At 45.4% G+C, this 27,572-nt stretch overlaps 2 protein-coding genes across 3 annotated transcripts in view; both read right to left on the bottom strand.

Moving 5' to 3' along the window:
• Positions 1-1,827: 1,827 nt before the first annotated feature.
• Positions 1,828-14,618, bottom strand: LOC117881308 (cytokine receptor-like factor 1). Its single transcript, XM_034778408.1, has 6 exons — positions 14,376-14,618; positions 11,209-11,287; positions 9,267-9,387; positions 8,321-8,481; positions 4,042-4,190; positions 1,828-2,131 (listed from the first exon to the last, which is right to left on the bottom strand). The coding sequence occupies exons 2-6, from the start codon at positions 11,285-11,287 to the stop codon at positions 1,946-1,948; spliced, it is 696 nt and encodes a 231-aa protein (XP_034634299.1). The 5' UTR covers positions 14,376-14,618; the 3' UTR covers positions 1,828-1,945.
• A 2,857-nt stretch (positions 14,619-17,475) lies between these two features.
• Positions 17,476-27,572, bottom strand: part of TCEANC2 (transcription elongation factor A N-terminal and central domain containing 2) — a 10,543-nt gene continuing 446 nt past the window's right edge. The window contains exons 1-5 of one of the 2 annotated variants that reach the window (XM_034778412.1): positions 27,391-27,555; positions 26,990-27,135; positions 23,250-23,391; positions 20,975-21,168; positions 17,476-18,976 (exon numbers count right to left, since the gene is read on the bottom strand). In XM_034778412.1, the coding sequence (XP_034634303.1) occupies positions 18,788-18,976; positions 20,975-21,168; positions 23,250-23,391; positions 26,990-27,091 (627 nt within the window). In that variant the 5' untranslated portion in view covers positions 27,092-27,135; positions 27,391-27,555 and the 3' untranslated portion in view covers positions 17,476-18,787. Of the gene's footprint in view, positions 18,977-20,974; positions 21,169-23,249; positions 23,392-26,989; positions 27,136-27,390; positions 27,556-27,572 lie in introns of those variants that run through there. The other variant, XM_034778411.1, reaches the window with a different exon arrangement.

Raw genomic sequence — 27,572 nt, forward strand, 5'->3', positions numbered from 1 at the left:
TTCCTCAAGAGTTTTCTTTCCCTGGCATGCAACCACACTATGATGTTGTCATAGTTACACGGTAGTAAATGTTACAGTTAAGGTTACAAACCTGTTTCAGTTATGACTCTGTTTTCACCTACCTTATAACTTTCTGAAAGATTCACTTTCTGAAAGGGGTTACAGCGCTAAAAGGATCTGAATATTTCAGAGATGAGTTAATAAAGGCCTTTGTATCCTTATTTCCACTGTAATATAAAATGAAGAATTAAAGGATATTATTGAAGGCTAGGGGGGTTGGTTTTTGAAAAATAAATCTTCAGATTTATGCTGTTCACTAACTGTAATGTCTCTGATATGTTGCTGATATAAAGGATTTTTGAGTTAATAGTAGCTGGCCAACAATTTTCAGTTCATTGTTTGAGATGTGACATTCTTATTTTATTTTCCAGTAATTAACAGCAAATCAGTTTAATTCATTTTCTCAGATGTTCTAGAGACACTGTAATGGTGACTTTTTTGGTTTTCTGGGCTGAGCACTGGAGCTAAGAGGGATAACTGGAATGGACGGTGTGTTGACAATCTGAGGTTTAGCAATATGGAACCACTTGGTAGGTAAAGTAATCACTTGCTGACTTCTTCATCACTGAAGTGAAACTTGTCAGTTGGACCAATTGTTCCCTTCTATGCAGCCAAACGCAGGGCCGCCCAGAGTGGGCGGGCAAGTGGGGCAATTTGCCCTGGGCCCCGCAGGGGGCAGCCCTGGCCCGGCGGCGGTCCGGGTCTTCAGCGGCATTTCGGCGGCGGGTCCTTCAGTGCTGCCGAAGACGCGGAGTGACTGAATGGACCCCCGCCGCCAAAATGCCGCTGAAGATCTGGACCGCTGCCGGGTGAGTACAAGCACACTAAAGGTTTAGCTTGGCCAAAATAAACTGTCCATCTCTGTGTGCACATCATCTACCACACTCTGCTCCAAAGGTGGCTGACTCTGCATGGCATTGGATGTGTCTCTGTTTTGTAGGTGCTATATAAATGTAGCAATTTATTATGCTTTTATGTTCTTCCACCTACTATTTGATGGGTTTGCCTCACATTTTAAAGGCCAGTGTCAGGAGAGTTGCGAGCTATGAGTCACACATTCTCTCTTCCTCCAGGAATGGTTTATAAATTCCAGGTTTCCAAGCTAACCCGGTCACAAAAACGAATGATACCTTAGCACTCTCTTAAGCAGAGGCGTCAAACACGGAGCCCACTTGGTATATTCATGTGGCCTACGCAGTATATTTAGATTCTGTAGAATCTCAGCTTTCTTTTTTAAAAGTGGTAAGTTTCTAGCCTTCATGGCTGAAGAAGAAGAAGAATTAATAATAATAATAATCTTCCAAATGTGAGCCACGTGTAACTGCCGAGAATTATCCCTGAGCCTGCAGGCAGCTCTGAAAGCACAACCTTCAATCTCATTTGGGTTGTTTTTAACTTTCAAACTTAATGATGCTGCCTGACGTATCAGCCTTAACAGTTTCGTCCCTGGCCCCTGATCGTTTTATCACAGGGAATCTGGGAGTTGCTGCAGGAAGTGAAGAATACCTTTCCCAGCTCCAGCTGCGACTCTGTGATTGTCAGTAAGGCTTTCTGGCTTGTAAAGAGGTCCCAGCTAGGAGTGGGACTGGGAACTGGAGCTCACACAAATAGCTCAGCATTTACAGACCAAGTACAGACAGAGCGTTAGCGCCTTCCTGCTAGCTAACAATAATACAAACGGCACCTTAGCTTTTATGGTTTCTTTTATTTAATAAGAAGCAGTAGTTCTCACAAAATGAATCACCAAAAAAATCTGCTCTTGGGACCCGATATTCACATGCCCTGTCTATTGCGATGCTGTTAACAAAGCACTGGCTGTAGGTCACTTCCAGAGGCAGCATGCTGGGCTAGATGAACCATTGCCTTGTGTGGAGGATCTTCTGTTTCACTGTGCTTCAGATTGTCCTGGTTTTGCTGTGGCTTGGCCAGAATTGACTAGAACTGGGGTGCTCCAGTCACTCCAAAAGCCTTTCCCGTCCGAGTTCTTGCAGCGGACCTCCAGGATGTACACGGTGTCTGGCTTCACACCATAAACATAGTAGCTGGTCTGCTCACCCACATCGGGCTCTTGCTAATACGGAGAAAGAGAAAAACCTATTTAAATTACTTTCACTTCACTTCCCAAGAACAAGAGTCATTCCTTTGCCCCTTTATTCTTCAGTTAGGAGAAATAACTGAGAGGAAGAAAGATAATAATACTTATCACTCAGCATCTCCAAAGCATTTTTACATTTACATTAAGTTATGCACACAACAAGGAAACTGAGGCACAGCAAAGTGACTGTCTCAAGGCCATAGAAGAAATCAGGGTCAGCCCCAGGAGAAGAAAGCAGGAGGTCTTGGGACCCTGGACTAATAAACCACACCCTGGAAGGACTCACCTGTTTAAATAAATATGTTTACTTTTTAAATAAATTTTGAATTATTCTCAAACAACATTGTTTAGAATATTCCATAGTATATGGAATCACAGTCTGTCTTAAAGAGGAGGTACTCATGAAAGAAAACAACTGTGATCTATAGACAGAAGGAAACAGACTTCCATGCAGCCTGAGTTCCAGCTTTGTCTCTTTTGTTTACCAAGGACCTCAACCTATCTGGAAATGTATAGCACACAGAGTCATCTAGTGGCTAAATGATATACTGCAAGTAAAATATCATTAATATGGTTTATAGAGCAAGCATTTGGAAATCTACACCTACTCTAAAACAACGAGGAGTCTGGTGGCATCTTAAAGACTAACAGATTTATTTGGGCATAAGCTTTCATGGGTAAAAAACCACTTCTTCTGAAACCATTTTTATTATAGCGTAGCTGTCACATTGATTGTGTCTGCAGCTAATGCATTTGCAGGAAAAACTGTTGAAGTCTAGTTAGGACAAAACCCAAGTCAGCATGAGTGAGCTTGTCCAACGCTGCATAAGTCTGTGGAGCTCCATTTGCTTACAGGCTCCAAGACTCACGCAGTTTATAGCAGGGCTGCTCCAAACTACACTGGCTTGTAATAACTCAAGAGGAGCCGTTATGCCAGTGGAGATTGCTGGAGCACAGCATGCTCCGGCCACACCCCCGACATCTCCATACATTGGATGGGGGAGGGGGCTAGGAAGACATGACCTAGACCTGGTTATGCTGAATCTGTGCCAGCCACGGACTCGCCTATGTTGGAAGAATCTTTAGCTGCCCAGTTAAGGCAGCTTACTGGCCCTTGATGCGGCCAGAGGGGCCGAAAGGGGTAGGAAAGGGGCAGAAAGGGGTGGGAACGGGACAGAATCTGGCCATGAAGTTTGGATCCTGAGCTGGGGTTGTCTTTTCTTCTAAAAGAATCCTAGACATCAGAGAGGTTCAGCTGGTTAGTCCACCCTCCTGGCCAACGGCTATATTGTTTCCTAAAAGGGTCCTTTCTTTTCAGTCACTTTCAGTGCTCCTCCAGAGTGTATGTGTAACCCACACACCTCCTGAATGTGGTGTTCTGCCCCCTCTAGTAGCACCAAGACTGCTTAGAGATTAATGAGTCTGCTACAGCCTTAGCTAAGAGGCACATGGCTTTTAGCTCATGCAGTAAAGGCTCATGCATTTAGCTCCAGAGGTCCCAGATTCGATCCCTCCACCAATGACTGGGGTCTGTCGGTGTTACATATGATCAATACTGAACTGACAAGTCAATATCCTAGGATACTGACCGCAGGGTCAGAGCCATCTCTGATGTAAGCCCAGTGAAGTCCGTGGAGCTACAACAGGGATGACACAATTGCTTATTGTTTTGCTTTACTTGTGACAGCTCGTCTGCCGCTGTTGAACACCTTATCTTCTGAACGTTCCTAGCCCACGTTCACGTTTCCCAGGCAGTGTGCAGACTTCTGCGGCACAAGGTTCCTTGCAAACCAGGCCTGGTTCCCCAGGGCTTTGGTAAGGAAAGCCCCACGCCTGTTACACTACAGACCAGCCCATGGAAGGCAAGGAAAGCAAAAGTGACTCACCTCCCATTCACCACTCCCCTGTTCTTGGTACTGAAGCTCAAACACCAGTGGGAAATAGGAGACTGCCACGCCAGGTGGGTACCCCCATTCTACGGATAGGTGGGTGCCAAATCCAGTGGCCTTCAGGCCCTCTGGTGGTTCAGTTTTAGCTATAGAAAAAAAGAAGACGGTGAAAGGAGGGGCTAAACTCACATTGTGAGTATATGGGACATGGGCGGAGGGTTGGCTATGTGCCCAGGTGTATGTGTGTGATCAGTGGTTTGTTCATGCTCTAGGGTAAAATTTTTGAAAGCGCCTGAGCGATTTAGATGGCTAGGTCCCATTTCCAAGTGACTTATACACTCAGAAACCTAAGGCTCATAGGTTTTCAATGAGACTTTGGTGCCTACTTCATTTTGAAAATGGGACTAGGCCCCAGATCCTCCAAGGTATTTAGTCACTACTGAAATCAATGAGCATTAGATGCCTAAATACCTTTGAGGATCTGGGCCTTGGTGCCTAAGTCATTTATTTGTTTCTGAAAATTGTACCCCTCGTCACAAGAGGAGGAAATCACTAAATCAGATTTATTAGTATCTTCCCCATAGCAAAGAGTAATTAATCTACAATGGAAGAGGAAACTGCCATCTCAGCAGTCCGGACAGGGAGTGCAGTTCCCATGTGAATTTTGGCTAAAGCCAGCATTGTGAGTCTTGCTGTTTAAAAGCAAACTAAAGTTTCTTTTGGCTGGCAGTAATCAATATAGCAGCTTCTCACCAGGAGCCCATGGCCACTAGCAGTAAAATTGTCCTATGCTATCCTGTCTTAGTGGGCAGCACTTGTGAAACAGATGTTCCTAAAATATCTGCCAGCATCCCTGCTCAACCTAGGAGTCCTGCCAGCGCAAGACTGGCCCTGAGGTTTTATGGGGATCCAAAGGAACTCCCCTCCTCCCAATCCCAACCACTGAAAAAACCCAAGTGGTGGTGATGAGCACCACAAACCACATTGACTTCAGCGAGCTCTTCCCAGAATCTGGCCCCAGTGCTCTTAGTTACATAACTACACAAGGGCCTATAACTTCACTTCCCCCAAGCAAAACCCTGATCCAGGAATGCACTGAAGCACACGCTTAAGTGCTGCTTTCCTGAATCAGGCCACTTTTCATAATCAGGCCAAAGTCTTCGAGGAAGCGGGGGAAATCCTGAGAAGTCACATTGGCGAATAGAAAAGAGCCCTCCATGTTACTAAGCGTAAGTCTCACTGTGAAGAAAGTCTTTAATGTAATTCTTCTAGGCACAATAGGGCAGAGAAGTATTATGACTGAGTAAACTACTGCATGTGCTTCTCAATCTGGGGATGATTTTCCTGCTCCTCGGTCTGTTGTGTGTGCTACAGTCGCTGGTTTCTGGAGCTGCCTCTTGGACCGTGCAAGGGCAGAGGCTGTTTGCTGAGGGATCAGAGGGGAGAGGTTTGTGTGTCAGGGGAAAGAACCCCTCCTTTGGGGGAGACAAACCGGTCTCAGTGCAGAAGTAACCAGGTCAGTCCCTGGATGGAAATACAAGCACGGCCATACATCCATATAAGAACTGGACTAACAATGGTCCAGCTATCCCAGAAGCCTGTCTTCCCGACAGTGGCTGGTGCCAGATGCTTCAGTGGGAAGGAACAAAACAGGGCAATTTTTGAGGGATCCATCCTGTTGTCCAGTCCCAGCTTGTGGCAAAAAGAAAGACTCCGCTCCTATTGCACACTTGCTGTGTGTGTGTGTGTGTGTGTGTTAGAGAGAGAGAGAGATTTGACTCCTATCACACACTCACTTCATGTGTGTGTGTGTCTACTATCGCACACTTTGTATGTATGTGTGTGAGAGAGAGAGACACTACTCCTATGCACACTGTGTGTGTGTGTGTGTGTGTGTGAGAGAGAGAGAGAGAGGACTCTATTCCTATTGTACACACACTCTGTGTGTGAGAGAGAAAATCTCTACTCCTATCACACACTTGCTCTGTGTGTGTGTGTGTGTGTGTGTGTGTGTGTGAGAGAGAGAGAGAGATTTGACTTCTATAGCACACTCACTTTGTGTGTGTGTGTGTGAGAGAGAGACTTTACTCCTATTGCACACTCGCTCTGTGTGTGTGTGTGTGTGTGTGTGTGTGAGAGAGAGAGAGAGAGAGAAAGAGAGAGATTTGACTCCTATTGCACACTCGCTCTGTGTGTGTGTGATGCTCTCTCTCTCTCTCTCTCTCTCTTCCCCACACGCACAAACCTGGCATTGAATCAAGCAACAGCCACCAGCGGAGGAAAAGGCTGAGCTGTTTCACGCTGCAGCTGGGGGGATGGGTAGCTCACGCTGCTGTAGGCTGAACAAAAAAAAAAAAAAGGCAGTTTATAGTGAGGAGAAGCTGGTAGCAAAGAGATGGGAGAGAGGGAAACTGGAGCCAATGTCGGGGCATTTTAACCCACCACTGCCTTTGAAAGAGGCCCATTACATTCAGGGGCTGCCACCCACCCCCTGCTTGGGAGTTAACATGCTGCCCAAACAAAATATATGGGAAGAAACAGCTCTAGTCATGGGCCTGTTGATGCAGCACATTTCTCAGTGTCAGGGGACTGGATTAGCACACAGTAGTGCCCCGGCTGTATTTCATTATGGCTGGGTCTTGCCTGTGTAGATGGGAACAATCCGTATGAGATTCATGTTACAGTCCTTAAAAGACGTGGTTATTGACCTGGCTTAGACCCATCTACGACGTGGCTGGGGCGTGCTGCGTTAGATCCCGGTCCCCTGACACTGTTCAGAAGGGACCTCTATCAGACCATCTCCCTGCTCTAGATGTTCAGAGGCTCTAAGCTCACAGGTGTGACATGCTGACTTTCTAGAGTCTCATCCAATTGAAATCTGACTCATCCTGGCCCTTCTTGCCAGGACACTCCGGGATTAGTTTACTTGCTGCTATCTCTGTGTTCTGCCTTAAACACAAGGAGGAGGGGCCTGGTTCTCTGACTCGAGCTGCTGCTGCATGTGAGTAGCTCCCCATCGACTTCAGGGGAAGCGGCTCACATGCAGGGGCTGCAGAACTGAGCCAGTGGCAAACAGCACATTCCCGCTGCATCAAAATGGAACAGGGCAGGTTTTATGGCACCCAGAGTTAGAGAGATTGCACTCCTGGGCCAATAATCCTCCTTTGTCCCAACCCCTCCCCTCCACAAAGTATCTGTGCTGTGGGAACCATGGTGGGGAAGGGAAAATAAAGAAGTAAAGCGGAGCTGCAGCAGGGCATGAATTGGGAGGCTGTGTTAAATCCAGCAGGCTGTCTGGAGGGATGGGGAGAGAGCAGATACCGGGTGAAGGCCAAGATAAAGCGAGCGTAAAAAGCCCAGTAAGGACGGGCTCTGCCCCTGGATGGAATCACACGAGATAAGGGATGCGCGGAGGCTTTGCCCCCGGCTCGATGCCCCCTCTCCTGTTCAGCACCAGACTATTGGAGCTGCACTGTTGACTGAAGCTCCTTTGTTTATAATTAGAGGAGGGCCTGAGCAGCAACACTGGGATCTGACCTTCCCTGGGTTTTGGTTCACATTGTGAACGTTACAAGCAGCGGGTGCTCTAGTGGGGGCTTTGCGTTCACACTGGGCGAGCGTCCACAGTAGGAAAAAAAGGTGGTGTTTTACCATGTGTTAGCTAGCACCTATTAGAACCCCACCATGGGCAAGGCAGTTGGTAGTTTTCATGTTAGCATGCTGAGGTTTGACCTGCTAACACATGTGAAAACTGAAAGCTGCCTGGTCCGCCCCAAGATTTTAACTCGTGTTAATTATGATGGCTGAGCTAACGCGTGGTAAAAGCACCTTTTTGCCAAGTGAAGACAAGGCCTAGGTGGTCAGGAATAGCCAGCCCCTTGCCTAAATAACGGTCCTCTACAAAGGGCATTTGAAAGCTTGAGTCATAATTATCCCTTGCGACACCAAGGTGAGGTTGTATTATTCCTACTTGATAGATGGGGAAACTGAGACCTAGGACATTTGGTTTGTATATGGGCACAGAGGGAATCAATCTCTCAATTTTTTTCTGGCTCCCAGTCCTAGACTAAGACCACTGGAGCATGACACCTTCCTCTAAGGGCTTGATCCAAGCCTATTAATGTCATTAAGAATCTCTCCTTCCACTCCAGTGGGCTCAGGGTCAGGACACAAATGTGAATATTTGCTCTAATTTCCTCTCTGCCATAAATACAATTAAACAAAGAATCAACCACGCAAACACGCCCTGACACGCATTCACACACACCCCACACACCAATGTCTTCAGTGTTAACAATCAGCTTCTCTGACATCTGGTTCCCAGCTTCCACCCAGATTTCATAGGTCAAGTACAGGCACAGGTTGGTGCGGCTGAAATAGCAGGAGTTGGGGCCACTGGTGACGTAGTCTTTGCATTCTTCGTCTTCTATTACTCCCCTAAACCAAGTGAACAAAGAGTGAGGAGACCATCCCACCCAGAGGGCTCTATGCAGGAAGACATACAATGCCCTCCCATTCCACCCTCCCCTGTGCTTTGGGCATGTTCCCAAAGGCAGCTCCTTTTTAAAGCTGCGATTTTTCTGGGTTTGCTCCTTAGGCATGTGGAAATCTCTAGGTAGTTAATTTTTCAACCCATTGCACTGCTGATGGAATATGCATGTGCTTTGTCAACCACTGGTTATGTCCATGTGGATGACTGGAAAGGTGCACTTGGTGTGTCCAGCTGCAAACACCCCAGCGCCTTTCGTCGAGATATGCAGTACGCTGTGCCGCAGGAGAGGCTGAAAGAGTAGTTAGATCAAAGGCCATCGCATTAGTGTGTGTGATTTAGATACACACTTAACAAGAGCTGGTGCTACTGGTTTCTAACCACAGCATTCTAAAGGAATAATCCAGATACCCGCAGTAACACCAAGAAGGCCAATGCTGGAGAATGTATCTATATCGGTGGAAAGGTACTTTGACAATTATTCTGATTCCCACCCCGCATCTGAGCGGACAAAACAGTGCAGCTACTGTGCGACTAAAATACTGCAGCCCACATCACTCACAATACATTAGAATAATGGGAAAGAGGGGGAACTCCGTGCAGTGAATGATATAATGTCAAAAGAAGAGAGTTACATCCCCTTGCTGGATGCTGTGGCGTCTCCCATAAACATGCAGTAATTCAAGGACCGTGTTTCATAGCTGGGATAAAGTTTTCACCCAGTTTTATTTACCTCATCTTATATCTGAGGTGGAATGTTGTATTGGATGCAGCACCATCCGGTGGAGTCCAGTGGCATGACATGCACTTTGGATAAAGCACTATGCACCGCAGGTGTAAGGAGGACGAGGCTCCTAGAGATTGCAAAGGGAGAACGGAGTGATATATCATCAAACAGATCGATGGCCATTTTCATTATGCCACGGGAACTAGGGAGCATCTTACTGGTAATCTTCAGCATGCTCTATGTAGGGAGGAGTTAACATTCAAAAAAGCCACAATAATCTTATCAGTATCAGAGGGGTAGCCGTGTTAGTCTGAATCTGTAAAAAGCAACAGAGGGTTCAGGGACATTCACCCACGAAAGCTTATGCTCCAATACTTCTGTTAGTCTTAAAGGTGCCACAGGACCCTCTGTTGCTTTTTACAATAATCTTACTGCACTTTATCTTGCATATCCCCCGAATATACATCTATACCCATAGGGGGAACATTGCCTTTTTACACAGCCTAAACAGGAGATCTTCTCAGCCTAGCCTTCATCACAGCCAGGCTGTTTTCACCTCCAGCCTCTAGTTAGGCGTCTCGCGGAGTGATAATTCTAAGACTCTATTTTCAGGGGCTTATAATTTAGCTGTAAAATTTGCTCCAGGCTGGACCTTGGCAGGCACAGTCTCCACATGGGGTTTGTTTTGTTCAAACTCTGGAAGCAAATATCTGTTTACCTATCTTGATGGATAAGAGTACAAAAAAAGCATCACCCCGGTTGTTTTTCGGCTGTGCTTAAAAACAACATTTGATGTATTTGATGTATTTACTTTTGTGCAGGCCCTGGGTCCATACAATGGAAAAGTAGCATTTGCTATCTGGGGCAGGAGGAAGCCAATGAAAGCCACAAAGCTATTTTATTTAGCAATGTGGCTTTCAGCACATGCATGCTATGTTTTTCTTCCCCCGGTGACTATGAACACCTGGATTAAGGCCTTCGACCACATACTGCTATTTTACAGCTCGTTGTGGAGCTCTGACCCCCTTTGCCCATTGCTGAACCTCAGGTAACAGAAACAGCTGCTGATACCCAGCCCCATCTGCCTTGCCCTCCCACTGCCCAGAACGCTTTCTACCTGCCCTCCTGGGTACCCAAAGCCCCGCCTCTCCTCTCCCTTCTCTCCCCCCCCAGCATCCTCCTCCTCCAAGCCAGCTGGCAGAAGTGGGGAGACAAAGGGAGAGAGAAGTCTCTCTGTGCTGAAGACTGTAGCTTTGACCCTGCAAGTCCTTGCCCATCATGCAGGTTGGTGCGCTCCAGCGCAAATGGAAGCTCCGTGTCAGGGCAAGTCAGATTGAGTACTAGGCGTACTGCCTGGTAGCAAGTGTGCTTGCTCCTTTACTTATGCACACGCAGGGTAAAGGAAGGGCAGGCTGTGGTCAGAGACCTGGGTCCCAGTGTGAGGCCCATCATGCTAACGAGCTGCCAAACTGCATGTTTCCCTCTCTGGCTTTGCTCCTGCTGTGAGGCAGGATAACGTGGCAGCTGCACAGTGCGCTGAGTCATCCAGGATCAGACTCCCCCACACTGTGTGGCCTGCTCACCGCTTTTCACCTTCTGTTTATAGACACAACACCCCATAGCTGCCCTGTGCCGGGATCAAGCCCTCTGTCACTAGCAAGACTTCACTGAATGTTACCCGCACTCGGATTTAGCATCTGACACAATGTTGTAAGCTCTTCGGGGGCAGGGCAGGGCTGTGTTTGTGCAGCACCTAGCACTATGGGGCCGGGTCTATGATTGGGCTCCCTAGACGTGGCTGCAATACAAATAATAATGGAATGATCACAGCCCTATGATTAAACTGATCTCAATTGCAAGCAGCAGGAAGTATCTCCAAACGGGTAATAGCAGTGAATTCACCCCTCTTTTGCGTCTCAGTTTACAGTGCCTAGATCTTGTATTTTACCTTTCGGTGCCAGGTGCCTGCCAGAGATCCTCATTATTACAGCCCAGATGAGGAAGTAGTAGTTAAGCATCCCTGCCATCTGGGGAAACATAATGGATTGAGCATATGGACAATTAAAAATGCAATGATATATTGAGAGGTCTGTCTCTAGCTTATTTTAAACATCCAGGGCTTCAGCGTCCTGATGCTACCAAGCACTGGAAGAAGCAAGCGCCTCTTCCTCCCCTCAGTGATTTGGTACATGATGTGTGAAAAGAAAAACATGTCCCTCAGCCCAAACTCAAGGACCGGCTAGGCTTTGGTGGCTCACTCACGGGTAGCTGACACGTTGGATGAGTCAGACGTCAGACGTCCCCCTGACGCGTTGGGGGCTTAGGCGGAGAACCAGGGTGGGTGGTGATGACTCTCTCTTACGGTAATGAAAGGCATTCTCTTTGTTTGAGCAACTGGCCCTTTAAACTGTGGCTGGCAGGGGGCTGGGAGTTAGGACTGCTAGGGTCTGCTCCCAGCTCTGAGAATGACTTGTGATATGCCCCTGGGGAGCCCCTTAATTGCTCTGCTCACTCCTCTCCAAAAATGATTGTACTGGGGTGGTGGGAGGCACCATTGATTCTTGCTTTTCAGGGCATTGAGATGCCCAGCCAAAAGGCGCTCCCTGACTGTACATAGGATAATGGAGCGTGAGTTATGTTTATTGAGCAGAAAATTGAGGCCTCCTAACAGTGCCAAGGTTCAGCCATGTCACGGTAAGGGGGGATTGAGTTCACAGGTGATGGAGCTCTCTGTAGATGAAATATTGTGCGGGGTTTTCCTCTCTTTAATTGCTAGATATGTTCTCTGTGAGCAATGAGTTCCACAGGTTAATGTGTACAATGACCCAGCTGCTGCTGCGTTGGGCTCATTTCACCAGGCTTCTGACAGGAGTTGGAAACGAGAGCAGATTGGCTGGACGTGTCCCATAGGCCCTCTCAGTGTTAGAGCTGAAGCTGTGCTAGCAACAGCCTTGTCCAGAAAGCCAGCAGGTTGTAGCAGGCTTTCCCAGAGCAGTCTGGCGACGGGATTTTATCCTGACATCTGTGCCGCTCAGCCCACACTTTGGACAAAGCCTCGGGTCTATTGCAGCACATTATTTATGTGGCAGGGACCCTGGAATCATGTGGCATTGGCCTTCCCTCTCCCAGGGCTTCTCCCTCCCTGCTCAGTTCCAATCAGTGCAAGGGTTTAGAATTTGGACTAGTGAAAATTCATCTTAAGATAAATATTGGCCTGGGGGAAAACTGCTTGGCAAGTTTACAGCTTCATAGAACTAGAAGTGTATCCATTCAAGGCGTATTCTAGGTATGGAGATCATTGGTTTGTATATAATAATTTCTAATTGGCAAGGATTATCCCATAATCTGGTCTAATTGACAGAGCTCATAGGCACTGCCTAGTGGTCTGGCAGCATAGGATTTAAAGACAGGAACTCCTCTAGTATAATCCTGGCACTCTCTCTGTGTCCTTGGGCAAGTCGCAACACTTTTCTGCCTCAGTTTCCCCTCTTACCAAATGAAGCTAATACCTGCTTATGCACCTCATAGGGATGTTGCGTGGGTTAATGTCTGTCAAAGGCCTTGAAGATGAACCAGTGAATCTGCACCAGTGTGAGAACAGCTTTTAAATTTGTATTTAAACATGCCTTTTTAACAATGGAGCCTTCCCGGGCTTGATTTGCCATTGGTGATCTTGCTTGCACCATGGGGGCTCACAGGAGTGGGGCTCATAAATAATCAATGATAGTGTAACTGCAATGGTGAATAGTACTAGTGGGGTGGATGGGAGTCCAGGACATAGCACTCATTCTGTACAGTGGGCCAAATTCCAGCCTTAATGATGCTCCATGGGCTGGGTTATAAATGGAGGACTCCTACTCCCCTCCATCCACAGCAGATCTCCCATGCATGGCCGAGAGAGATTAGCATTAAGACCAAGGGGCGAATACAGCCTGGTAGTAGGAACTGAATTTAGAGCTGTAATTTGTTAAGTCCCTTGACCACATTCAGCATCATTTGATGGAAAAATATGCCCCATGCAAGACCACTGCTGCCATGGTCTTTGTTGCTCCTCTACCTCCATCCTCCCTTCTGTTTCTCCTTCCCTTTCCCTTGTCTTTCTCCGCCTCTCTTCCCTCTGCAATTCCTTCCCTGCAACAGACTCCCAATTCCCACCCCTCAGCTCATTCTATCTGCTAAAAGAAACAGCAGTGAAATAGTTAATATTAAGAACAGGAGTACTTGTGGCATCTTAGAGACTAAAATTTATTAGAGCATAAGCTTTCGTGGACTACAGCCCACTTCTTCGGATGCATATTGACACTGAAGTGTCATCATTGAGCTTCGGAGTCAACAACCCAGTAAGACTAATGAGGGACAGGGGAGTCAACACTTCTGAGAGCTACTGTTTAGGCTGCCTGAAGACTGAGGCAGACATTCCTGCTTCAGTTACCTTCAGTTCTTCCCAACCAGGAATGAAATGAAAAAATTAGATTCTGCAGGCTCTAAGGAGGGCCACAAATACATCAGGTGGGCTGGGTAGCCTCCCTTCCCTATGCATTGTTGTTCTTCAGTGACCTGAAGAGGAGCTCAGAGTAAGCCCGAACGCTTGTCTCTCCCCAACAGAAGCTGGTCCAATAAAAGAGGTTTCCACACCCTCCTTGTCTCTCTAATATCCCTGTCCTACCTCCTAAATGGATAGTCACAAGTATGTCCTTAAGCATCATCCAAATGCACAGAGCTTTATGGAAACATGCAGCGCACAGCTGGTTAATAATGTTTCACCACCACCTAGTGTGGTTCTGATCCTGCAAATTGTTCAGGTACAGGATTCCCAGTGCAGACAGTGAGCATTCTGGGCATGGAGAGCTTGCAGGACCAGGCTCTTGCTGGAGAAGACTTTTGAAGTCTTTTTAAAAAGAAATTTCAGCAACTGTCTACTGCCCCATTGCAACGAATGTGGAATGTCTTAACTCTGTACTTCCTGTCTGACCTGAGTAATTGGCAGAGGGATAAAGCTCTCCTTGGGCATCACTGCCTTGGGGAAATCACTTGTAAATACCTGCCATTTGGTGGCCCCTAGTGCATTCCAAAGACAAATAACAAAGCAATAACAGGAAAGAATCTCTTACATACCTCAGCAGAAGGTCTCCAGTCTCCGTTCACTTGTTGCAATGAGTCTATATTCACCCTGCAGGTCAGTGTTGGCTCAGGACTATTGGTGGGCTGGGTTTAATTACGGGGGTGGAGTGGGAAACAAACATCTTCTCCAGACTATTTTTGGTACCCGATTTATTCCAAATTTCCTCTTTAAAAAGGGAACAAAATTGTTTCAAAGGAAACCAGCTTGCCCAGAACCATTCTCATGAAGAGCACCACCTGTGAAGTTCTCTTGGTTCTTTTAATCTACAGGACTTTCCCTTGTTAGAACAAAGACTTGCGGAGAGTCCCTGGCTTTAGGAAGTGCCTAGCTGGCACTCTGGCTAGTCCACTTCCACACAACTGCTATAAACCAAAACCAGAAGTAGAAAATGTCCAGCAATTTACAGGAATTGCACTGTAAGTCTAGTGCATTAACCCCCGGTGTCACAGATGCCACTTGCTGAGGGTCTCCTAACAGGGAATCTTATTAGCCAGGTAATTTTACTTGGCGGGAAAAGGGATGATTATGCATGGCTTTCCCTTCAGGAGTGTCAAACTGATTGCGTGGAGTGGCTTGAATTCCACATTTAGTCATGGCCCATAAACGGAAGCATAAATTTGGAACTCCATACCCACCTCCATCCACAGCAGAACATCTACTGATGTCAGTAGGAGATTTGAGTGGAGATCAAGGAGGGAATCGGGTCTTTATAAAGTAACTAAATGTTTAGATTTTTTTAAGTATTCCATTGCCACATTCACTATCACTCAGTGGAAAAGCATAATCTTGGGTGGGCCCACTGCTATTTCTGCCCTTTTGTTTTTTTTCTTCCTTCCCCAACCTCCTTTCTCTCTATTCTTCTCTCTGCATTTCCTTCCCTCCTTCCACTCCCAATTCCAACCCCCCCCCTCCGCCCCTGGAATTGTCTCCCATCCCCAATGTTATCAGTAACACAATTGTTAATGTTGACATGAGACTGTCATCATTTTAGTCGACACTCCAATTGGATTAATAAGGGGCAGAGAAGTTCATGTGTCTGAGAAACGTTCTTTCAGACTGACTGCAGAATCAGGCGGGCAATGTGACATCACTTTACCCTTGGTTTGCATTTGGAAGGTTTCCTTCATAAGCGTGAGGAATTTTTTTAATTTTAGTTTAAATGAAAGCTGAGATTCTGCCCAGTCTGAAAGTGTTATGGAAACCACATGAACACATCAGGTGGGTTGAGTCTGACCCACCAGCTGCATGTTTAATGCATATGTTGCACTTGAACTTAAAGTCTGGTTCTACTCTGAAAAGCGACGCTATCCAAAGGCCATTAATGGGGCTCCACGTATATTGTCAAATGTGCTCAATTTACAGATAAAAATATTTTTTTTCTAACTGCAGCCCTGGAAAGTCACTCTAGCCAAGCTGGGTTATTGTCCCCTTTCCCTCCTATCACCACGATGCATAAAGGTGCTATAAAGGTGCCAAGTTAGAGATATTCCAGGGGGTATATCAACTCATTGAGATATTTGCCTAGTTTTACAACCGGCTACATTAAAAGCACTAGTGAAGTCAGTACAACAAGAAAACAGCTCACTTTCCCTAAGTGGGTAACTTGAAGTAAAAACAGAAGTGGAGCTGATTCTGAATATACACAGGGAGCAAGTCTCCTGGCTGAGAAAGGGCCATTTGTACACAGGCAGTTCTCTGGGTAGAAGTGCACTTTGTATTGCCTAAAATAACCTTTCAAGAAAAAACAAAGTTGGGCATCCCAGAGACAGTTCTGCCTCGAGTCGCACTTTCACTGCCACAGCAAAGTAGAGTTTGGGGCCTCCCTGCATTTTCTATTAGATCTTTGTTCATCTTGCAAAACCGCCACACAGTTCAACACAACTTGGCCAGGTTGGGCCAAGGACTGGAGCCCAAGTAGAGTATCGACAGAGCTGTGTGGGAGAATGCTCTCTCCATCGTTGGAAGTTCCTAACATTTGTGATTTCAAGTTGCAGGCATACGTCTAACAGAGTGAGTGAGTAAAATTGACCTGAATCAAAAATGGAGCTGGAAACCAGGGCACGGCCTTTCTGGAATAAAACCTAAGGACTAACGCAGAGCCTGTTGATCTTGAATTACCTTCATGCCAGTCCAGCATATTGTTGACATGCTATTGTGTCAGCATGGTTTTGAGTATTTAACTTGTGTCAAATGGGTCCAGTTACCTGTGAGAAGTGGACTGTGCTTTAGGCACTGTGGGTAGCAACAAGCAGACCAAGTGTTAGGTCTTCACGCAACTATTACTCCCCCAACGATCAGTCATAAATCCACCCCTAATGCTCTAGAACAAACTGTTACTCATTGCATTGCAGATAGCCATCTTCCAACGTCTGACTCAGTCATGTTTCCAGCCCACCCATCCCTAATTTTAAATGAATGTCTGTATTACACTATTCTAAAATTAGGGAGTCATTGCTTTGAAATTAATAAAAAGAATTGAGTAGTATAAGGTGTCTGGAGAATGCAGTGCTGGGCAAAGGCAGTGACTCCACAAACTTCAGAGTGGAGTGCTGCTTCAGCTGTTAACTTCCGTGGAGAAAAAAGGGGGCTGGCAGATACAACTGGGTGGATAATCAGTTATCTCTCATTATCTTGGAGGAGATCTGAATGTGGACTGTTTTGAGCACCTAACATACAGTTGCTCCACATGCACCAACCATCTTGACTTAGTGGCACTTTGTGAGACAGACACCACAAGTACTGACCAGCAGTGATTAGGGGAGGTACTTCCTGAAGCAACTTGATATTATGATGACATGTTGGACTCCTTGCCCCATCACATTTCCAGGGCCAACAATACACAAGTTTCACTTATCCCAGTACTCGGCCATCTCTACTCTTATAGTTTCATCTCATTGATCTTTGACCAGCCTGCACATAGTCATGTGGAAGCAGAGAAAGAACTGACAGTCAGAACACATAGCACAGCAGAGAGAGACTGTGTCTGCCACAGCCTCAAGAACAGCATGTGTATCAAGAACAACGTGACTCGTGGCACTGAGGCAATCGGAGAAAAGACAAAGCTTCCACTAATTAATACCGGGAAACACGTGCTGGTTAAAAATAATCTGTTTATTGCTTAAAAAGTTGTTCACATAATCGCTCTAAAGTATGAATATTTATTCCATTGTGGGGGTAAGAGCCTTTTTGAAAGGTCAATTTACGCTCCCATTGAATTATACTTAAGAGATTTCATTACAAGCTTTCCTCATATTTGTACACACAAAAAACAAGCACCACACTTAAATACATCAGAAATGAGGTGTTGATGTTTAAGGTGAGATGCTCAGTAGAATACACAGCAAAGAGGTGTCACGTAGCAAATACAGGTGCCGCCTCATTTACCTGAAGGCCTAAGGAGACATCCACAATGCTGGGATAAACGAGGTTTTGGGACGCAGCGGGATAAAGCTGGCCAGCCAACACAGACTGTGGGCTGAGTTCCCAGCTCTGGAATACAGTGAAGAGAAGCCCCCTCACTTTGCTAAGCAGTTAGCTCTGGGAGTACCTGGGTATTACTGCAGGGAACATGACTGAACTAGAGGTAACTAGAGCTGTCAGTTAGTCATCACCTTCACTTCCGATTGTAAACTTCCACCCCTTCTGGCTGGCACTGAACATCATTGCTCCTTTCAGATAGTTCCACTATGCTCCTGGCTCAGACAGGAGTCACGCTGAGGGCTGGTCTACACTACCGCTTAAGTTGATATAACTTACATCGCTCAGGGATGTGAAAAAGACACACACACACGCCCAAGCGACGCAAGTTACGGCGACCTAAGCACTGTCCACACCGGCGCTACATCGATGGGAGACGCTCTCCCGCCAACATAGCTTCTGCCTCTCGCGGAGGTGGAGTAATTACGCCGATGGGAGAGGGCTCTCCCAGATGTGCTACAGTAGCAAAGCTGCATCGGTGCAGCTGCGCTGTTGTAGCACTGTAGTGTAGACTTGCCCTCAGATGTGACAAATGGTGGTGCAAGTGATATGTGGTTCTGCCGGTGCAAGTTGATACAACTTACATGCTATGGGACCAGAAGAGTGGGTTTGTAGCAGGAGAATTAACCAAGTAAAAAAGTAATTAAGAAGGCATAAAGCAAAGTAGGGGAGGCCTATGTGCTTTTCTTGCTACAACCCCACCCATTCTGTTCCCTCTAATGTCCACTGACTCACAGATGATTAATTTACACCACCGCTTACATCTCCACTGAATTTGCCCCGGACACCTTCCTGATATATCCTGTCCTTATAGTGGCAGAGTGATTAACATGACCAATGCTCCTGCACTCTTAAAACATAAGGGCTTCACAATCCCAATATGTGGCATAGACACGTGAATCCCACGTTCAGCCCCAGGCACTCTGAGTCACTTCTTATGGTTTTGTACAAGCGCACTGACTGGGAGTGCACCGGTTTTGACTTGTGCGCGGGTTTCAGGTTTGTGCTTTAACGTGAAGACTAGGGCTCGAACTGTCCTGCGATATGGTGCATTAATGAGACGGGAAGAGAGATGAAAAGCTTCTCGCTCAATATTTTCAGCCAGTGGGTGATCAATCTGAAAACAGCAAAGTGTAAAATTAGATCCTTACGTTTAATAAGGAGACCAACTGATTGAAATTGGAGTTCGGTGGTTTTCAGAGTTTCTTCATTAATCAGCTCAAATTCAAGGAAATCTACTTCCCATCACGTGTGAAACAGGAAGAGCAATTTAATTCCACACGAGCAATTAAGGAACAAGGCAACTTGGTCAGTCGCAGGGAACTCATTCGCATCTCCAGCTGGGAGGCAATGCTTTGCCCTCACAACAGGACACTAATCTGCAACCAGCTTTGGGTATCAAGTTCAACTGCAATTACAAACTACACTGCACTGTCTCCATAAATCTCACATTTGATCTTTCTAATACAGGGCACCTTGGATACTATTTTCAGCTCGATCCTAAAAGCAATTTTAAGACACTCCAAATACTTGGGAGCTTTGCCTGATGCTATAAAGGGAAATGCAGGCTGTGTGTGGAAGGAGGTGTAATTAAGAATGCAGAAAGGGATTTGCTAAATGTTAATTATGAAGCTATGTGCCAAGATCTGTAATTTGGCACAGCTTAGAAATGTAAGAAATAAACAATAAAGGAAGAAATGAAACCTCAACTGCTCACCACACTTTTAATTTCACTTTTGCCTTTAGAGATGGGGAATCTCCCATACTTTCGCAGATGGGAGACTCCAAAATGTTAGTGTGTTATTATTAGAGTATTATTCAACCCCCAAGTCCTTGCCCCATTTTATCCCCCCTCTGCTACCCATCTCCCAATGACCCCTGTCCTTGCACATCCCCTTCTGACCCACTTACTCCTTGTACCCTGTCCCCACCTGCAGATTCCCCTCTCCATTGTCCTTGTACTCCCAATTCTTGGACTCCCTCCTTTTCCTGTGACTGTCTATACATCTGACTGACTCATACTGAAGCAAACTACACCTCTCTGATGGTAGCTGCGTTCTGGGGAGATTCATGCCTATGGGGGAGCAGGCAATGTTTTCCTTGCCATCCTTACATGTGTGTCCTGTTTGGAGAGGGCAGTTTTAATCTCTGCCCTGCCACCGGTGTCTCTACCCAGCACTGCCTATTTTTGAAGCGGCATGAATTGTCTTGGCAGAGGGTAGGCTGCAGGCACCTTGTGCCACTGCAAACCCTGTCTGTTCATACCACCAGGCCTCTGTGCTAGAAACTGACACAGATCCAAAGGGCAGGATTTGAACAAGACACCTACCGTATTATGGAGCCTTTCTTTTTTATCACTCTCTTGAACCATCCAGTCATCTTGAGACATCCCCACTTTAACCTATCATAACCCTATTTGAAGAGGACAGGTGAGAACTCCTTTCAGAACATACCATTCACTTCTTAACTGGCCAGAGTGTTCATTTTTCCTAAGGCAAGATACAGCTAAAGAACACGCTACCTTTAACATTGCTTTGTAACTCCTGATTTCCTACCACTTGACTTTCTATTTAAAGGCTAATTAATGAATAAATTAAAAGGATAATTATTATGGCGTTTAATACACCAGGCAAACTAATCATTAAGCCTTACAGCACGTCTTGTTCATTCACTTAAAGATACCACAGGGATCTCGTATTTACCACCACTTTATATATTATTGACCCCTCTCTGTCCATTTTTGCAATAAGTTTTAATTTACAAATACTTAATTACCGAAATACAATTTCCCTGAAACACAAAACAACCAAGAGGTCTCCGTGTAGGTTTTATAGCTAATAAACAGTAGGATGTATAGTTTTCTATATTAACGTCCTCTTTCCCCTATATGATTTAAGCATAACAGACACACAGGTGTCCTGTTTGCGGACTCTGTAAACGAGAGCAGCGTCAGCGTCATTTTCCCCTTTGTTTTCAATAGCCAGAGTAATCTAAGCAAAGGAAAACTAACTCCTTTTGAAAAAAACCCAATAACGGAGATCTCTCGATACAGCAGCTACCTATATACTCTCCTTTAAGCTAAAAAAAAAAAATAAAAGAGTATCAAGAATATTACCTCTAGTTCCAGAGCATCGCAAAGTAGCTTCCGTGCATTCTTCCTGAGAGTCTCTGTTTTTGGATCGCTCCTGACTTCTATCGATGGTTTGTTTGAATAATCTTTGATGAAAGTTCGCCACTCAGTGTAAACGTCTTTTGCGAGATTGGCCACGTCATGGTCTGAATGTTTGCGCATCTTATTCACCGTGTGACCTGCCAAATAGAAACAGCAACAGAGTTTGTTCAACTTTGGTGGGTAGGTAAGTGTAATCCAGACCTGTCAGTGCACATTAGTGACAAAACAGTCACAAAGCATTGTAAGTCAGGGTATGTCTTCATTACCCGCCAGATCCGCGGGTAGTGATCGATTCAGCAGGCATCGATTTATCGAGTCTAGTCTAGATGTGATAAATCGACCCCCGAGCGCTCTCCTTTCGACTGCTATACTCCAGCGCTGCGAGTAAGTCGATTCAAGTACGTGGACTTCAACTACATCATTCACATAGCTGAAGTTGCATAACTTAGATTGATCTCCCCCCACCAGTGTAGACCAGGGCTCAGACAGCTTCAGCAGAAAACTAAGCACTTGACACAAATGCAAATATGAAAACACTGGGGCCAACACTTGCAGAGTCCTTATTCACTGATTCAATGGTGGTTTTGCCTGAGTAACTTCCTAGGTGCTCGGTTATCCAGCTGTAAAATGGGAGTAGCGTTTCTCTAGATCACAGAGGTGTGTAGTGAGGTGCTCAGACAATACAGGGCTATACGAGTACTTAGACAGATGGTAAATCTAGTGTAAAGTCTTCAGGATTGGCTCACACAGAATAAAAATGTTTGCTAAAAAATTCTTTGGGGAAGCAGATGTTAAGTGATATTTGCAATGTTTTTACATGCGAGTGAGGAAGTAATGATTTCCTTCTGTTTTCCAATCACCATCAGTGACGTTTCTCACGCCCACGGAAATGCACAGAGAGCTATTGCACCGTCAAGGAAATGTGCCCTTTGAAAGGGGATATACCACCGAACACAGTGGTTTTCAACCTTTTTTCATTTGCGGATCCCTAAAAAATTTCAATTCCAATAAAAATTCCACAGGTTGAAAACCACTGACGTAACACAAAGCAGAAGGCACAGTTCCTCTTCTTCTGCTTGGTATTAATTTCTAAGTGATAACACTATTGGCCAGAAGGGGTCACTGTTACTCCTTGGGTTTCATACAGCACAACTGCTTCATCTGTCGCTGGTGCAGACCTGATGCAGTGGTTCTCAAACTTTTGTACTGGTGACCCCTTTCACATAGCAAGCCTCTGAGTGCTTATACATTAAAAACACATTTTTATATATTTAACACCATTATAAATGCTGGAAGAAAAGCGGGATTTGGGGAGGAGGCTGACAGCTCACGACCCCCCATGTAATAACCTCACGATCCCCTGAGGGGTCCCGACCCCCAGTTTGAGAACCCCTGTGATATAGGAAGGCTGAATGTGCTCAAGATGGCAAATTCAATTACAAAATTCAGACCAGAAGAGCAGATCATTCCTCCTGGTCCGTACACAGAGAGGGCCCTTTGCATGAGGATCCTACTGCTTTTGCACAGAAGGGGGGGGGGGTGAGAGGAGTGTCAGCCCTGGCACTGCTACTCTCCCCCCTCCAGTACATCTTGGGGTGATCTCTGCAAGATCAGGATCTGCACAAAAAGAGGGCAGGGACCTGGTGGTCTCACATCATACCCTGTCCCCCAGTCCTGTGAAAATTAATCAAGTTGTTGTGGTGTTATAAGCACGTAACCCCCTCCACATTGGGGATTCCTGGGGGGAGAAAGGAACACCGAGGTAGCTGTAACTAAGGAGCAGGGCCTCTATGCTGATAGCTCGGGCCTCCAGCAGATCCCGAGGACTTCTCTGGGTTTGCAGATGGGTCCCGCATCTCATTCCACAGGAGAGTAACCACCCATGACCAATCAAGGAGGAACTTTGTGGAGACTTCCTCCCCCTTAGTCCTTCTCCCACATATTTTACCACGGAAGAGAGTGACCCAGCCCTTGATTATAAGCAGGCAACATCCAAATAATTGTGAATAATTCAAGGAGAACTCTTTCTTCGCTGTACTAAGAATTTTGCAGACTATGTAGCTACCTACCACCAGGATTTTATTCAACAATAAGGTAAAGTGCTTAGGACCATTACTGAAAAATACTGTCAACAATTCCCTTGTGTATAGAAAAATCCAACAAGTCAAGGACACAAATCCACCTCATTTTCACACTCTAAATTGGATACGAAGTGCACCTATTTTTGTTGAAAGTAACACATCCTTAGAAGGTATTTTCTTCTTTAATTCCTCCAAGGCTTCAATCAAATTCTCTTTAGTCTGGCCAGGAAGCTCCAGGACAGATTTCCATCTTTTTATGTCTTCTACAACCACCACTCTCTGGGAAAGAGAAAAGTCATTAGGACAGTGGAATATTCTTATTGCGAATAAAGATGTTGGCCTTCATCTCAGCTAATGGGGCTGTTATCGACACATGAATTATTGATCATGACATGAACCAGAGCACAGAATATGTGATGGTCCAAAATGATAGGTAATTGCTTGAGAGCAGCTCCCTGTTGTAAATCAGGACAGAAATATCTAGAAGGCAAAGTGAGATTCTTAATCTTATTCTGCCAAACACAGGGCACTTAGCTGCAAATGTCTCCTAGACAAAGAAGACAGTTATGCAAGTGTTCAGACTTTGGGAAGCCCACTGTATAAATGGCTTAATAAAGAGCGGATGAGAGGGAGTGGCTGGGGGGAGCAGCTAATTATAATATTGTTAGTAGCAACTTAGTACCAGGCAGCGCCTGAATCTGCCCCACTTTTGTTTTCAACTTTGGAAATCTTAAAGCAGGTAGTATCAGCAGAGAGAGAAAAGGAGCTAGGGAGCACCACAGAGGGACTGAAAGAAGCCAGTCATTAATGTATTTGGCATTTACATAGTGCCTTTCACCCCAAGCATCTTGCTGTGACACTCCCAGACAACGGATTACAAGAAGCCCGAGTCTTGTTATGCATAAGATGTAGTGCAAGACCTTTTACAATCATTCAGCAACGGTTTTGCAGCTGGTATGCTGTTTGTATCCTCCTCTGGCTTATATTTAGATTGTAGCTCTTTGGCAACATTTTCTGTTTTGTTTGTAAGCACCTAGCACAATAAGGCCCTGATCCAAGACTGGGGACACAAGTGCTATCACAATTAATACACCTCTACCCCGATATAATGCAACCCGATATAACACGAATTCTGATATAACGCGGTAAAGCAGTGCTCTGGGGGGGGGCGGGGCGGCGCACTCTGGCGGATCAAAGCAAGTTCAATATAACGCGGTTTCACCTATAACGCGGTAAGATTTTTTAGCTCCCGAGGACAGCGTTATATCCGGGTAGAGGTGTAATAATAATCTCTTGGCTGCAAAATAACCTGCAGGGGGAAAACAATGAAATACTAAGTATCAGAGGGGAAAACAATGAAGAAACTGTCACTCAAGAAAGTGGTACAAGAAGTGAGGGGTGAAAAGCATGCACCTCTACTCACAGACTGTCCTTTTCAATTATCTATACCATGCCCAGATGCTACAGTGATGGGCACGTTAGAAATGTTCAGATACAGACTGACTAATGGATATGCAGGAATCACTTCACTCACTGTTGAAATGCAAGTTACTCCTAATTTATTTATTTTTTAAACTTCTGCAATTAGGACCCAAATGGGAGAACACTCACCACCCAATTCCCACTTCCAGCAAGATCAAAAGGGAAAGGAAAACTGCTATGGTAATATAAATAATAAATTATTATTAATGGCCAATTGGCCTGTGTCCTTTCCCTCTCCCCCTCAAGCATGGAGTTCTGCAAATCTTAAAAAGCCAGCTCAGTGTGGAGATTCAGGAAAAATACATGGCTCAGGGAATCTTTGTCAAATGCTTTAATCCCATGCAGGGAGGGTGGTGCTGTATCCACCTATACATGCTAAATGTGTTCCACAATGCATTCTTGCTGCCTATTTCAATAGTTTATGCACATTTTATGTTCTGTAAATACAACATTTATAAATACAATCATGCACCTGATTAATGACACTCTTGGATGATGATTCCAGCATTAGTATTGCTACTTGAGCATTATGTGGGGGGGGAGCTCAGTAGTTTGAGCATTGGCCTGCTAAACCCAGGGTTGTGAGTTCAATCCTTGAGGGGGCCATTTAGGGATCTGGGGCAAAATCAGTACTTGGTCCTGCTAGTGAAGGCAGGGGCCAGGACTCAATGACCTTTCAAGGTCCCTTCCAGTTCTAGGAGATAGGATATCTCCATTAATTTATAACTTTCCATAGGTTTAGAATGATCTCAAATAGTAACTGTTCTCTGTACCTATGTATTCTACAACTAATTATGAGTCCAAGTTTCAGCTATACTTTCTTAACATCTGCAAAATTATGAGCATAGAAATGCATATGCACATGGCTAGATATACAATTACTCTGTATAAGCTGCAAAATCTATATGTACAGATTTACAGGACACCTGAGACTGGCTGAAAGTTTGACCCTAGGTTTGTGGTTTTTTGTTTTGTTTTTGAGATTCATCATAAAACATTCTAAACAAATTCTAAATCTATTGAACTTTCTTTAGAAAGCTTATATCATGCAGAATCTTGTATTCATGTCACCAAATATCTGACCATTGTTTATAGAATGCCTTTCAGTCTGATGGAGCGAGCCTATCCATTGTACTGTTTACTGACAGAGCACACTCCACTGAACAGCACCCATACGTGGGGAGGAATGCAGCAGCTATTCTGTGTCAACTTTACATGACTGTTTTCAGGTGAGGAAATAAATCACTTCTAAAATTGAGGCCACAGGTAAACTTGGACACAGGCTGACTGTAAGTACCCAAGATAGAATTTTGGCCAGAACAGCAGGAATAACACCACACCTTGCTAACATTTGCCATAAGATCTTCAATGACCACACATATTTATTTGACAAATAGTATTTCCAGCAATCCAGTGCCCCCTCGTGGTGTGGTGGAGCACTAGCTCAGTAGGGAGAGAAGTGTCACCTAAATGACCAACACCATTTCTTGCAGCAACTTGGGCTTCCTTTGGAGGAGTCTCATTGAACTATTGACCATGCCTTAGCCTAGGAGATCTGATCAAATAAAGCCTGAAGTTGTATGCAGCAGAAGTCTACAGAACAACTGCTACTGATCATCAGCCCTTTTAGGGTCCTAGAGTACAGGTCTAGCAAACTGGCTTCTGTGCAGCGTTCACATCCAACTGAAGTTAATTGTGGGCCATATTTACACACACACACACACACACACACACACACACACACACCTAATTACAGAATTCCTAATGCTCAAGTGAAAGGGCTAAACTAAACTGTGCCCAATTTTACAGGATACTGAATGGGACTATTGCACACTGGGTTCTGAAATACTGATTAGGGCTGAAATCTTCACCCTAGAGAAAGGGGTGGGAAGTGATCCCATTTCAGTGTTAATGGCCCGAAAGGAAATTCAGGGGCCTATTAATTGGGGGTCCTACATCTAAGCATCAGATATGAATGACTTGGACTCACTAGAACTGTAAGTTCATATCTCAGCAGAGTGAATCTAACACATTATCCTTTCAAGCTCCAAATCTGATATTGCCTCAGTTTATGGTGTACATGCATTAAATGAGCTTAAAAACCAACATCCTATCTGCTTTAGATGCACATTAAATGTTCCATGGCAGTTTTTGTAATAGGCCTTTGCTTCAGTGTCTGGAGTACACTTTCGTTCTCCTTGCTGTTGTGCTGAGTGTTTGTTGTCTTCTTGGCTGCTGTTCATCTCAGACGCATTTCAGTGGTGCTGTATGTACTCTCTCAAGTGCTCTGTGATCCTTTGGGACACAAGTTGCCATATAAACTCCATCAGGCCTATACTGAAAATACTATACTGATCTCTTATCCGTCCATTCCCTTTGCCCTCCCCGCTCTTACCTTCAGAGATTCTATAGTGGCTTGCTTGTAAACCTTTTCCCCTGGATCTCTTTTCCTAGGGCTTTCTTGAGCTTTGGGTTTTCGTATCACAAATCTATCCATGATGGACACTTAAAGGTCTCCAAATTATTGGATACGTGCAGCAGCTGTTTCAGTGAGAAAACAATTGTCCATTTTCTTTTATGAAACTGTATTGGTAATACTGCTTTAACTTAAAGGCAGATTGTTGATAGAAATACCAGCAAAAATAATCTAGGAGCCTGAGCTGCAGGTAGGTAGGAGGAAAAGAGGGGGGGGGGACTTTTGATGGCAATGTTACACTGAGCCCCAAATACAATGAAGCTGCAAGGCACAAGTGAGGATTGGGAAGAGTGGGGGGCTTAGGCTGCTACCGTATACACCTGGGGCTGGCTGGGAGCGCAGATCTGTGGCTGGAGATTTGGGGTGACACTGCAGGGTACGCAAAGGGGGTGCGGCACCATGCTACGAGTCACAACATGCCCTGAGGGGGCGGGCATGGGGTGCCCAGCTGATGCCCTGGGGGAAGGGATGGAGTCAGGGGTCCAGCCCGTGGGGGGGGGGA

This window comes from Trachemys scripta, chromosome 8 (genome assembly GCF_013100865.1).
Source record: "Trachemys scripta elegans isolate TJP31775 chromosome 8, CAS_Tse_1.0, whole genome shotgun sequence".
Classification (NCBI taxonomy): Eukaryota; Metazoa; Chordata; order Testudines; family Emydidae; genus Trachemys; species Trachemys scripta.

Coding starts and splice junctions, on each gene's coding strand:
- LOC117881308 (XM_034778408.1), bottom strand. CDS start 11,287: ATGGCAGGGATGCTTAACTACTACTTCCTCATCTGGGCTGTAATAATG. Junction 4,191..8,320: donor TGTTAACACTGAAGACATTG/GTGTGTGGGGTG, acceptor TTTTTTCTATAG/CTAAAACTGAACCACCAGAG. Junction 2,132..4,041: donor AGGGGAGTGGTGAATGGGAG/GTGAGTCACTTT, acceptor TCTCCGTATTAG/CAAGAGCCCGATGTGGGTGA.